Source organism: Lutra lutra, chromosome 15, assembly GCF_902655055.1.
Source record: "Lutra lutra chromosome 15, mLutLut1.2, whole genome shotgun sequence".
Taxonomy (NCBI): Eukaryota; Metazoa; Chordata; class Mammalia; order Carnivora; family Mustelidae; genus Lutra; species Lutra lutra.
The window spans coordinates 36,367,822-36,378,789 of NC_062292.1; the positions used below are offsets into that span (position 1 = coordinate 36,367,822).

Genomic DNA, 10,968 nt, shown 5'->3' on the forward strand with positions numbered 1-10,968 from the left:
ATTTCAAGGGTTTAAGGTGTGAAGTAGAAAGAGAAGGGTGATCTTCGAGCTTTTGGTGTTTAGTCAGGGGTGGCTGATGGCCCTTCTTTAGGTACACGGCTCTCTCGAGTCCCAGGAAGGGCTGGACCCAGAGGCATCCTATCTAGGCCATGAGAGGTCATCCCCTGCTTCCCTGTGGAAGGGGAAGTGGAAAGAGCTCCGGATTTCTCATCGGTCAAAGAAGAAAGTATCACGTCTTGCCTCGATTATCAGGCTCTTCTGAAGATCTCAGCAGCATGTCTGAAAGCACTTTGTAAGCTATACTGGGCTCTGTGTTTCTGAAGCAGCGCTGTTCATGCTGTTTCTCTCTCTTCCAGCTACTTGAGTTACTTCCAGCTACTTAGTCCCGAAATTGTGAGTGTGACAGGTTGCCCTGGGAGGAAGGAGAAGCTAGCAAGCTACCATACAGTCCGAAGAGTACTTAGAAGAACAAGGGTAGGAACTGTTTCTGAAAGGAAGAGGCAACATCTGGTCACCCATTCACAGAGAATATGATATTAACTACAGTGATTAATACAGCATCAATAATTACTCTATTAAGTACAGTATTGATAATTAATAATTACAATTGTACAGAAACTTTTTAAGAGAACTAGAGCCAAAAACTATACCCTTGGATTTACACTGGCAGCTTGGAAACAATGCCCTTGCCTTATTATTTTTGCTTGTTCCATGCCTCTTAGGTGCTCATAAATGTTAGTTTAACTGAAGCATTGGCCCAATTCCATTGAGCCATATATCCTCAGGGAAATAAAATACATAGGAAAAACTTTATAGTAATAGGGTAAAAGTAAAAAAAAAAAAAAAAAAAGAAAGAAAGAAAAAAAAGGAGGCCTTCCAACAGCTTAACTCAATAGTCATTTGTCCAGCATTTTTTGAGTGCCTTCTGTGTGCCTAGGCTCATGAGCAATGGACCTCTTTGGCTGTAAGGACCTCAGCCCTACAGAATGTTAAGAATGGGTACCTTCTGGATCTAGACAGTCATGAATGGAGTGGATAGCTGAGGTGACTGCACTCCATCCACATGATTTCTCATGTTTCTGTTTCTTTGGAGCTCTGAAGTTGGGAAAGTAACCTCATGAGTAAACTGAAGGACTGCCTTACCCAATGTTGATTTGTCACCGTGCTTCTTTGGTGTCTCTGTCCCCTCTGGTCCTGTCTCTAACTCCTGAGAGGGTCTGGATATTTATGAACTCCATGCATCTGGCTCACTGGGATATTTTCCTCTTCTTTCCCCATTGTCCTGCCCCTCCCTACCTGCCCCACTTGCCGGCCTCCTCCAAAGCAGGAGAGGAGTACCATGAGGCCGCGTGCTTATCGGCTCTACAGGGCTGGCAGGCTGACTCACCCAGCACAGCCCAAACCTGACTTGGCACTGGAAGCAATTGTTGGAAGAAGCTGAAGGGACAAGCTTCCCGGGATCCAAACCCCAGGTCCCAAGATCTCAAACAGAACACGTTACTGCTAGGACATTTTACCTATGATTGGGAGGATAGGAAAGGTAGTTGAAAATACAGCATGGTGTCATGGAAAAATATGGATTCAGAACCAGACAAACTGGATTTCAATTCTAGCTCTCCGCATATTCTCGACTTGACCTTGCAACCGTCTTTTAAACTTAGTTCTTCCAGGATTTCATTTTAACATAAGAGAGTCACCTGGGACCTTTCCAGATCTTGAGATTTTCAGAAGGAAGATGGTACTGCCTTCCTTTGCTATTACTATTGGTACAGTGAACTGGAAACTTATTTGCCCCTGCGAGTTGGAGTCAGGAGGAAGCTATGTAGGCCATTTCTCTTGTTCATTTGACAAAGGTTAGGGAACCTCACTGGAAATTAGCACAACATCAGAGGGGTGGCGCGCAAGAGGGAAACTGGCTTTGTATCAGCCTTTGGGGTCATGTGTGTGCCCCCCCGGCCTAGGGAGGTGATTGATGGTGGCTGTGGTTGGGGTGGGAGTGGGGGCTGATGTTGATGGTGTTGGCTTGGATGACAGCTAACTGCTACTGCACAATGTGTTTTATGTGGAGTCTATTGGTACATGTTTCTGACAACCCTATGTGGTTGGTACAATTGAGGACCCTGTTCCTTCTCTCCCACTTAACCCAAACCCTTCTTCTCTGAACTCTTGCCTGACTTCAATTCATTTTGATCCTAGGTGGATCTTGTCTTTCTCTTATTATAAGAACAGTAGCAGATCTTATCTTATTCATTAAATGAGCATTTACTACCAACTAAGCTGTGCTGTTCTCATTAACCCTACATTCACCCAATTTAATGGGAAAAACGGGGTAGAAGAGTAATTGGCCTCAAGTCCCATAATTGGCCATGGTGGAAGTGGGATTTGAATCCAGATCTGACTACCTCCAGAACCCATGCTATGGGCCCCTTACTCTGTATTGTTTGTAGTCATGGAAATGTAGGTTAAGCCCCCAGATTGAGAGAAAGAAGGCCACTAGGAGAAGTGATGGAATTTCCTCTCCGACAAGACTACTCCTCCCTGCCACCCCGCCCTCTCCACCCCACCTCCGCTAACGCCGCCCTTCTGCATGAGTGCTTGCCCGGTTCTGTGTCCTTCCACGCAGGCTGGGAGGTTTGGGGGACCCCTGTGCACAGCCCCTTCCAGCGCTCTGCTTGCTGGGCATCCCCGCCGCCACGCTGCTCTAGGGCCTGGGCAGAACCTTGCCGGAGAGCCTCAGCTCGGCTCACACGTGGCTTTGATTCTTGTCTTTTCAGGCCAGCTTGGGACATTCTCCACTTCCCTTCGCTTCCCCTCTGGGAGCCCCTTTCACCGCCCCCCGCACCTTGCTTCGGGCGATGCCCCAGAGCGAGCTGTGGCCGGCGGGGCCTGGCTCAGAACCCGTGACCCGCATCAGCAGCTGTGACAGCATCATGAGCACCACGTCCACCCGCTCTGGATCTGTACGTACCTCAGTCCTGCCGTACCCTCAGTCCTGCCGCCCGCCACGGGCTCTCTGCACGCCTGCCCCGCCCACCCCGCCCACCCCGCCCATGCCCTGCCCTGCCCACCGCCCGCCAGCCTCATTGCTCCTCAGCTTTCATCTTCCTCATCAGGGCGTGAATCACACCCCTGAGCATTTGTGCCTCTGAGTCACTCTGGTTTTCTAGAGAATAGAGTGGGACCGCCCCCAGAGAGCAGAAGGGCAGATGAGACTTGCTCCCAGGTTTCATTCATTGGGGGCTAAGTTGAGGTGAGAGCGAGGGCCCGTGATCAGAGGTCCCGGTGATCAGAGGTCCCGGTGATCAGAGGTCCCGGTGGAAAGGGTGGACGGTAGATCCCCGAGCGCTGGTGTTCCCCAAGTCTCCGGCAGCAAGCAAGCCGCATTCCTTCTGTGAAGATCAAAGAGAACAGAGTACTTAGGAGCCTGGGTTCTGGAGCCAAGCAGGTCTGAATTCTCCACCTAGAAGCCAAATGGCCTTGGGCAAATTACTTAATTTCTGTAAACTTGAGTCTCCTCAGTTTTAGGGTGGGGATAATGTGAACAGCGAATTCATAGGGTCCTCTGGAAGAGTACAGGACTGGCACAGACAGCGCGTAGCACGTGCCTCTGTGTGGAAAAGAAACAGCCTGTCTCCATGAGCAGAGATTCCGAATCTTCCAAAGTCATCGTGTTTAACAGAGAGTGGCATGTAGTACATGCCATGTATTACATGTAGCACATGTAGTACATGTAGTACAGCAACTGAATTTAAATCTCAGTTGCTCTAAGGCTGCTGTGAAAGAGTCAAGTCCGCCGAACGTCCGAACGTCGGCATTCTTTGGTTCTTGGTGTTCATCACATACATAGTAACCTTGAGAATTTATACGCTATCGCTTTATATCCTATAGAGCTACTTGGAAATTAAAGCATTATAAGGATCTCTCCCAAATGTCAAGGATGGTTAATATAGTCTGTGAGTTTTGGTATGTAAAAATCGAATAGAGAAAGCAGTGCACTCACACGCACACACACACGCGCGTGCCCACACACGCAATCCAAAGTGCAGACAGCCTGTATATAATTTCTTTTTGACCTGAGAAGATAAGACCCCAGAGACCTCTTTCTGTTTCTGTTAGGCTGAGGCCAGTATGGGCAGTTCCATACCACCGGACACAGAATGTGGCAGGGATTATAGGTTTTCAAAGTACTTCATCCACAAGGGAGAAATTCAGAGTTGGCTAATCTTTGGCAAGGCTATTTTAGGAAGAAAAGGGCAACGAAGAAGATTTTGTTCAGGGAACCCTTGGAATTGACTTCAGGGCTTCCAAAGACTATACCTGGGGCTTCCTGTGATATGTAAGCCTCGTTTTTGCCAACCGACAATGGCTCTTGAAGGAGCTCTGGGAACTGGTACTGTTGTTCTAACAACCATCTCCCAGGATGTATTTAGGGCTATCTCGAAATCTTCCCTGGCCGTCTGACTGGGTCTAGAAATATATAACTCTGAAGTATCTTAAATATTAGGAAGAGATTTGAGATTCATGCCAGGAAGGGACTCAAGCCAAATTTCTCACATTTCCATTTCCCTTCTGGTTTTCCCTTCAACCTTCAACTTCATAGAGCGAATCTTCTTTGGATCTTGCCAGCCTTGTAGAACATAAGCAATAATCATTTAAAATGGCCATAACACTTATTTCCAAATACCCCTATGTGCTTTTTCATCATGACAATTATTTACTTTAATAGCTTCTTGATATTTCACACTAAGTTGCTTTCTCCTCCTCCCATACCCATCCAGTTTCTCTACCCTCCCCACTTCAAGTTAATATTTGCTTAAGAAATGCACACTTACTTGAATGTTAGCCAGAGCCAAATGCCATCAAGAAAGTAAATACGCAAAGGAAAAAAAAAATCCTTTATGGAATGCATTTCAAAGTCAAGAGTAAATTATTTAGTAAATGTATCTGTGGCTAGTCATACCACTGTTCCCATTGGCCTGACAGCCAGTGGTTGGCTGCAGTTTCTTGTTTGTCCTCCTGCTGTCCTTGACATACCAGATGGAGTATGCAAAAGTCCTTTGGAAGTTAAAAACGATACCGTCAAGTTTAAGTTCAAATCATTATGTTGTCCATATAATTTAGAGCTAAATCAGAGACATAGAAAGTGAAATGCTTGACATAGTTCACACAGAGGAATTGGAATTAGAACCTGGGATCTATTCCTCTAAGCTTTCCACGCAGGACTGGGCAAAAAAGGTCAGTTGCCATCTGGCTGCCTAGCACTGGGAACTCGGCGGGCCAACAGCTCGGCAGCCTCTGCCCGGTCCGTGCCTGCAGTTTCAGGAAGCAATGCCCACAGGTTTGCGGAGAAGCCTCTCAGAAAGGTTTCCAGCTCTTCAGCATTCCTTCAGGACGCAGGGTGGTTCTCAGCCCCACCAGTTTCTGTGGAGCTGCCTCTCACAGTTCCCTCTCCCTCTCTGTTCTCCACGCCTCATTCCAGAGTGACAGCAGCTACGACTTCCTGTCCGCTGAAGAGAAGGAGTGTCTGCTCTTCCTGGAGGAGACCATCGGCTCACTGGACACTGAGGCTGACAGCGGACTGTCTACTGACGAGTCTGAGCAAGACACAGCTCCCCAAGGCCCCCGAGCTCTGCCCATAACCCAGCCTGCTCCCCAGGGTAAGAGAGACCTTCTGGGGTGACACCTTTCGCAAATCCAGAAAACCAGTACATCTTTAGGGCTGCTTTGCCCCTTATTTGCCCTCTGCTCTAAGGGTCACGGGCGGAAGGACAACAGCACTCCTTTCTGCTCTCCTGGCTAGAATTAAGGTCTTGCCCTGGAGAGGAGGAGGGACTGAGGACAAGCCAGCTGTCTGTCTTTCTATGAAGTATCAGAGGCCTGGGAGGGAAAACGGTTTGGCCAGCTCCCATTCTCTCACAGAGAAATTCTAAAGAGACATGACCACAGAGGTGGGGGAGGGATTCTGGGAGGGGTGGGTGGTGGCTCTGGGGACACTGAGCAAGCCGGGAGACCTAATCGGGATGACCCAGGAGGATCAGGTTGCAAGAGATAAGAGGGAAGCCCTCCCTTAACTTCAGTGGGTGGTACCTCGAGGCTCTTGTGCAAGAGTGGAAAGCCAGTGGTATTGAGGCTCTGTAGAAAGGGGGACAGGATGGCACGCAAGTGTGGCCATGACTGTCTCAGAATGAGGGGGGCACTTTACTCCTGAGGACAGCCCCACTGGTATTGGGACCACAACCACATGTTTATTCATTTAGCAAATACCGATTGACAATGTGTTAGACCCTCTGCGGAGATAGAACAGGAAATGGGGGCAAGGACTTCTCTGCCCGCTGAGACTGATTCCCTGGCCCAGGGGGCCTGATGCACTTGCCTAGCTTGCTGGAAGGAAAGAGCCCATGTCACTCTCTGGTATGGGGACAGCTGTGGTGTCACAGAATCATTCAGGTGCTTATAGAAATTGAAGGTGGGGGCCTGTGGGTAGCTCAGCCAGTTAAGCATCTGCCTTCGGCTCAGGTCGTGATCCCAGGGTCCTGGGATGGAACCCTACATAGGGCTCCCTGCTCAGTGGGGAGTCTACTTCTCCCTCTCCCTCTGCCGCTCCCCCGGCACATGTTCTCTCCCCTACCCCCTCCCCTATCTCAAATAAATAAATAAAATCTGAAAAAAGAAAAAAAAAAAGAAAGAAACTGAAGGTGGAGGAAGGCAGAGGTCTGGACAAACCACATCAGCTGTTACTGCCATTCACGTTCAGTGCTTCCCCTGGACTCAGTGACCCGGGAGCCCCAGGATAGTTGGAGGGGCTGTCCTGACTCCCTTTCTAACCCTGCTCTCTCTGTAGACAGTTAGGAAGAGCTCAAGGCAAGGACATGGAGTTACATGAGGCTGCTCTTTCTGCAACCATCATGAGAAACGAATTCGTGGTTGTAGGGAATCCGCTGGTGTCCATCTGTTGGTCTAAATGATATCCAGGCAACAGTGCGGCCCCTTTAAAAGCAAAGGACCAACAAAAAACAAAACCCATTGCTAAGTGGAGATCAGAGTTCAGGAAGCATTTGTTTTTCAGGGGGCAACAGGGTTCTCACCTCTGTCCACTCTTCTTTGCCTCTTCTCCTGCCCCCTTGCAGGATATCCGGGAGAGAAGATCGTTCAGCAAGAACCAGAGCCAAGGAGAGGGACTCAGCCCAGCTCAACCTATCTTCCTGAGCTCCAAGACCTGGGCCTCAGGTCTGGGTCCTATAGCCTTCCCAGAAATATCCACATCAGCATCAACCAGAACCTCAGGAAAAGCACCACTCAGACTCATAGCCACAGCCCGGGGGAAGTGGAAGGCCTTGTCCCGGAGCCTGAGACAGAGCAGGTCAGCCAAAGCAGTGAGCCCAGCCAGGCTCTGGCCAGCCCCCAGCCACCTGCCCCAACCCTGGACACAGTGCCCATCCCTCCACCAGAGGCTTTCCGGGACACCCAGCCCGAGCAGCAGGAGCGAGGCTGCCTGCCCACAGGGCCCGGGCAGCAGACCCACATGTCACTCAGCCCCCAGGAGAGCAAGGAGACTTCCTCAGAGGCCATGTCCCAAAAAGCCAATGAGGAAGGCTCAACAGGGGGCCCAGGACAGCCTAGGCCTCCTCCAGCCACCTCCACCTCGTCTCAGAATATGAGAGCTGAAGATGCTCCCGTCCCATCAGGGGGGCACCCCGGTGCCCACCTGGCCCCCCTCGCAGCCTCTAAGCCCCGGAAACTGCCCCCCAATATCGTTCTGAAAAGCAGTCGCAGCAGTTTCCACAGCGAGCCCCAGAACTGGCTGACCCGCCACACCGAGGCCGGCCCTGGAGACCCGGGCCTGGCCCCGTCCTCACTGCAGGAGCAGAAGAAGGCACGCCGAGAAGCACTTGAGAAGCTGGGGCTACCCCAGGACCAGGACGAGCCCAGCCCCCACTTAAGTAAACGCACCAGCTCCACCCGGCTCCAGGCCCCCTTTCCAACTCCAGCACCAGTTCGGCCTGCGGTTCCAGCTCAGGGCAGAGCCGCCGCACCTGCTGGAGGAAAGGCTCCAGCCCCAGCTCCGCCGCGGGGAACCACCCCAGGGAAGGCTCCGACTCCCACTCCAGCTCAGGGGTCTCCTCCAGGCAGAGGATGGATTCGAGCCCAGGAACCCACTCCAGGGAAGGTTCCAGCGGCCAAATCCGTGCCAATTCCTATCCCTAAGGCCCCGGGGGTAAATAAGCCCCTGACTCAGCCAAAGTCAGACTCAGGGCTGACTCTCCGGGAGAGCAACATCCCGGGCCTGAGACAGATGAACTTCAAGTCCAACACTCTGGAGCGCTCGGGCGTGGGGCTGAGCAGCTACCTCTCAGCTGAGAAAGACCCCAGCCCCCAAAGCAGCACCTCTCTGGGCAAAGGCTCCTTCTTGGACAAGATGTCTCCTAATGTCTTGCGTAACTCACGGCCCCGCCCTGCCTCCCTGGGCACGGGGAAGGACTTTGCAGGCATCCAGGTGGGCAAGCTGGCCAATCAGGAGCAGGAGCAGAGCAGCAGGCACCTGCCCTACCAAGGACAGAGCCCTGACAAGCTGCCTCGACCCCCCTACGTCAGTGTCAGGATCTCCCCAAAAGGCGTCCCCAATGAGCACAGAAGGGAAGCTCTGAAGAAGCTGGGACTGTTGAAGGAGTAGTCGCCGGCCACCCCACAGCCCCCACCTCACCCCTGCCAAACAGGAGGAGGCTCGGGGCCTTTCCCCCACAACAGCTCGGAACTTGGGCACGAGCAGGCTTCCCTCCAGTGCGCTCCTCTCTCTGAGGCAAAGGGCAGGGAGAGATGGGATTCCAGACACACACATACGTTTATATTCAGAGTGATTGTGCCAATGAGTGCCTGCCCAAATCATTCCGAAGATGATTTCCACAAGACAGAGTGTGTGTGTGTGCACACGCGCGTGCATGCGTGTGTACTATAGGCTATATATATATATCACTGAAGCTATTTATATGACACAAGGAGTCATTGCTCAGAGTTCTGCTTGTATTGAAGATTGTCTTACCCCGGGGAGAGTTCAGCCCAGCCAGAACTGAAGGGACCGGGTGGCTAAGCCTGAGAAAAAAAGGCAGATGAGACAATGGCTGTGCCAGCAACATTAGGCAAATGCAGGGTCTTATGAAATGTGGGTCTGCCGGAATCCTGGTATGGAAGGGGACTGGTTCACCTTGCGGGATCCCTCTCTCGCTTCTGAACTTCTGGACAGCGGCTTGGAGGAGCAGGTTTGTCACTGTCCTCACTGTCCCCTTCTCACTGTCCCCAGTCCCAAGGACAGGGCACATCCCTGTAACTAAAACTCTCTGAGGACTGGGAGTGGGAGAGCTCTGGTTGGCCTGAGAAGGCAGGACAAGTGACCACCCAGCACGCTTCTACCAGGGACTATCCTGGTCTGTGGGCTTGACGAATTTGGAAGCGTAAACTGAGTAGTGGTCCCTGACTGCCATTCCTGATCTCCTGCTCCCTACCTCAGCCCACACAGGACTGACCCCAGGGCTGGGCCAGTGCAGAGACGGGAGTCTAAGCCCTGAATCTTGAGAAATACCGAAGAGCTATCTGAGGCCTTTATCCCTGCTACTGACTACTACATGTAGTTTTTTTTCTGTTTCTATAGGAAGGCAACCCAGTACATTCTTTGCGAGCTATTCACAGACTATCAGAGCTGGGAGGAATCTTAGGATGAGCTTCTCCTGTCCCACACTGTTGGGGAAGGCAAGCAATTTATCCGTGGTCACTCTACCATGCAGTAACAGAGTAGGGTCCCCGGCTTCTCATTCCATGCTGCGTGCTGCCTCTCTCACGTGGCACCCTCAGGATCTGTGGTCACTGTCAAAGGCTCAACCCTCAGGCTCTTCAAGATCCTGAAGTGTCTTCTCAAACGTCAGAGATTAAACATTGTTCAAGACCATACTGGTTGTTTTTTCTACGATATCTTTGGAAAGTAGCACTTTAATAACTTACTAGAACCCTAATTCCCTGACCACGTTGTGCAACATGGCAAAATGCCAAGAAAGGGTAGGTAATAGGAGTGGGTGGTATGGGCTTGTGGATACACGCTTGGAAATCAGGCAGAGCTAGACATGACCCCTGCTTCCCCTAAGGAAATAAACATCATTCGTGGCTGTGGTTAGAAGGTAGGATCCCCAGATATGAGGGGCAGATAAGGGGAACTGTTATTGGAAAGGTGTCTATTAGGTCGGCTGAGCATTTCTGGGCTGTGTCCTTAGGGACCCAGCATTGTCAAAGCATAGTATTTCTGAAAATGATGAAAAGATTAAGGTACAGACAACAAATGGCTCCACCCTGTCATGGTATGTGGGGTGTGGGTGTGACGGTTTCTGTATACACTCTCACCCACACACACACCCAAAATCCTGCGGCTTCCCTGGCCCTGGGTCAGGACCGGGTCTGTCAGAGCTGATAGGGACTCACAGAACTGGCCAAGCCATTCTTTATTACAGACTTCCCCAGAGAGAGAAGGCCCCCTTCTGGAGGACTGTTTGACACGTGCTGTGTTGGGTTCAACTGTTTCATGTGCGTATTTCAGGAGGACCTAGGAACGATCACTTTATTTTTTTTTTTTTTTATTGCTTGATTGGTAGGGAAACTCGGTGCTACCCATAAAGTAAGACATGGTAGGAAACTGGGGGCCCTCGCATCAACCCAGGTGGGTGAGTTTCTCCTCTTAAATCCTTACTCCCAGGTAAAGGTAACGTCTCCAACAAACATACCTCAGCTGGTGACAAGCCTGTTCCCTGAGCAATTCCCTTCCTGCTTCCCCAGGTCCTTAACCCTCTAGAGGGCGTGTCTGACTCTTAGGATAGTCTTTGCGATTCAAGAATAGGATATCAACCCAAACCCAGCTGTCCTCATTTTGAAGAGGGACATCTGCCATCCTGAAGGTGAGGCTAGACCCACGGGAGGAGTTTTATCCAGCCT

The 10,968-nt window shown here is 51.0% G+C and overlaps 1 protein-coding gene across 3 annotated transcripts in view; it reads left to right on the forward strand.

The window, feature by feature from the left end:
* C15H1orf116 (chromosome 15 C1orf116 homolog) overlaps positions 1-9,937 on the forward strand; it is a 32,407-nt gene extending 22,470 nt beyond the window's left edge. For all 3 annotated transcript variants that reach the window (XM_047703659.1, XM_047703660.1, XM_047703661.1), the window contains 3 exons: positions 2,775-2,960; positions 5,480-5,657; positions 7,128-9,937. In XM_047703659.1, the coding sequence (XP_047559615.1) occupies positions 2,775-2,960; positions 5,480-5,657; positions 7,128-8,671 (1,908 nt within the window). In that variant the 3' untranslated portion in view covers positions 8,672-9,937. The remainder of the gene's footprint in view (positions 1-2,774; positions 2,961-5,479; positions 5,658-7,127) is intronic.
* Positions 9,938-10,968: the final 1,031 nt, after the last annotated feature.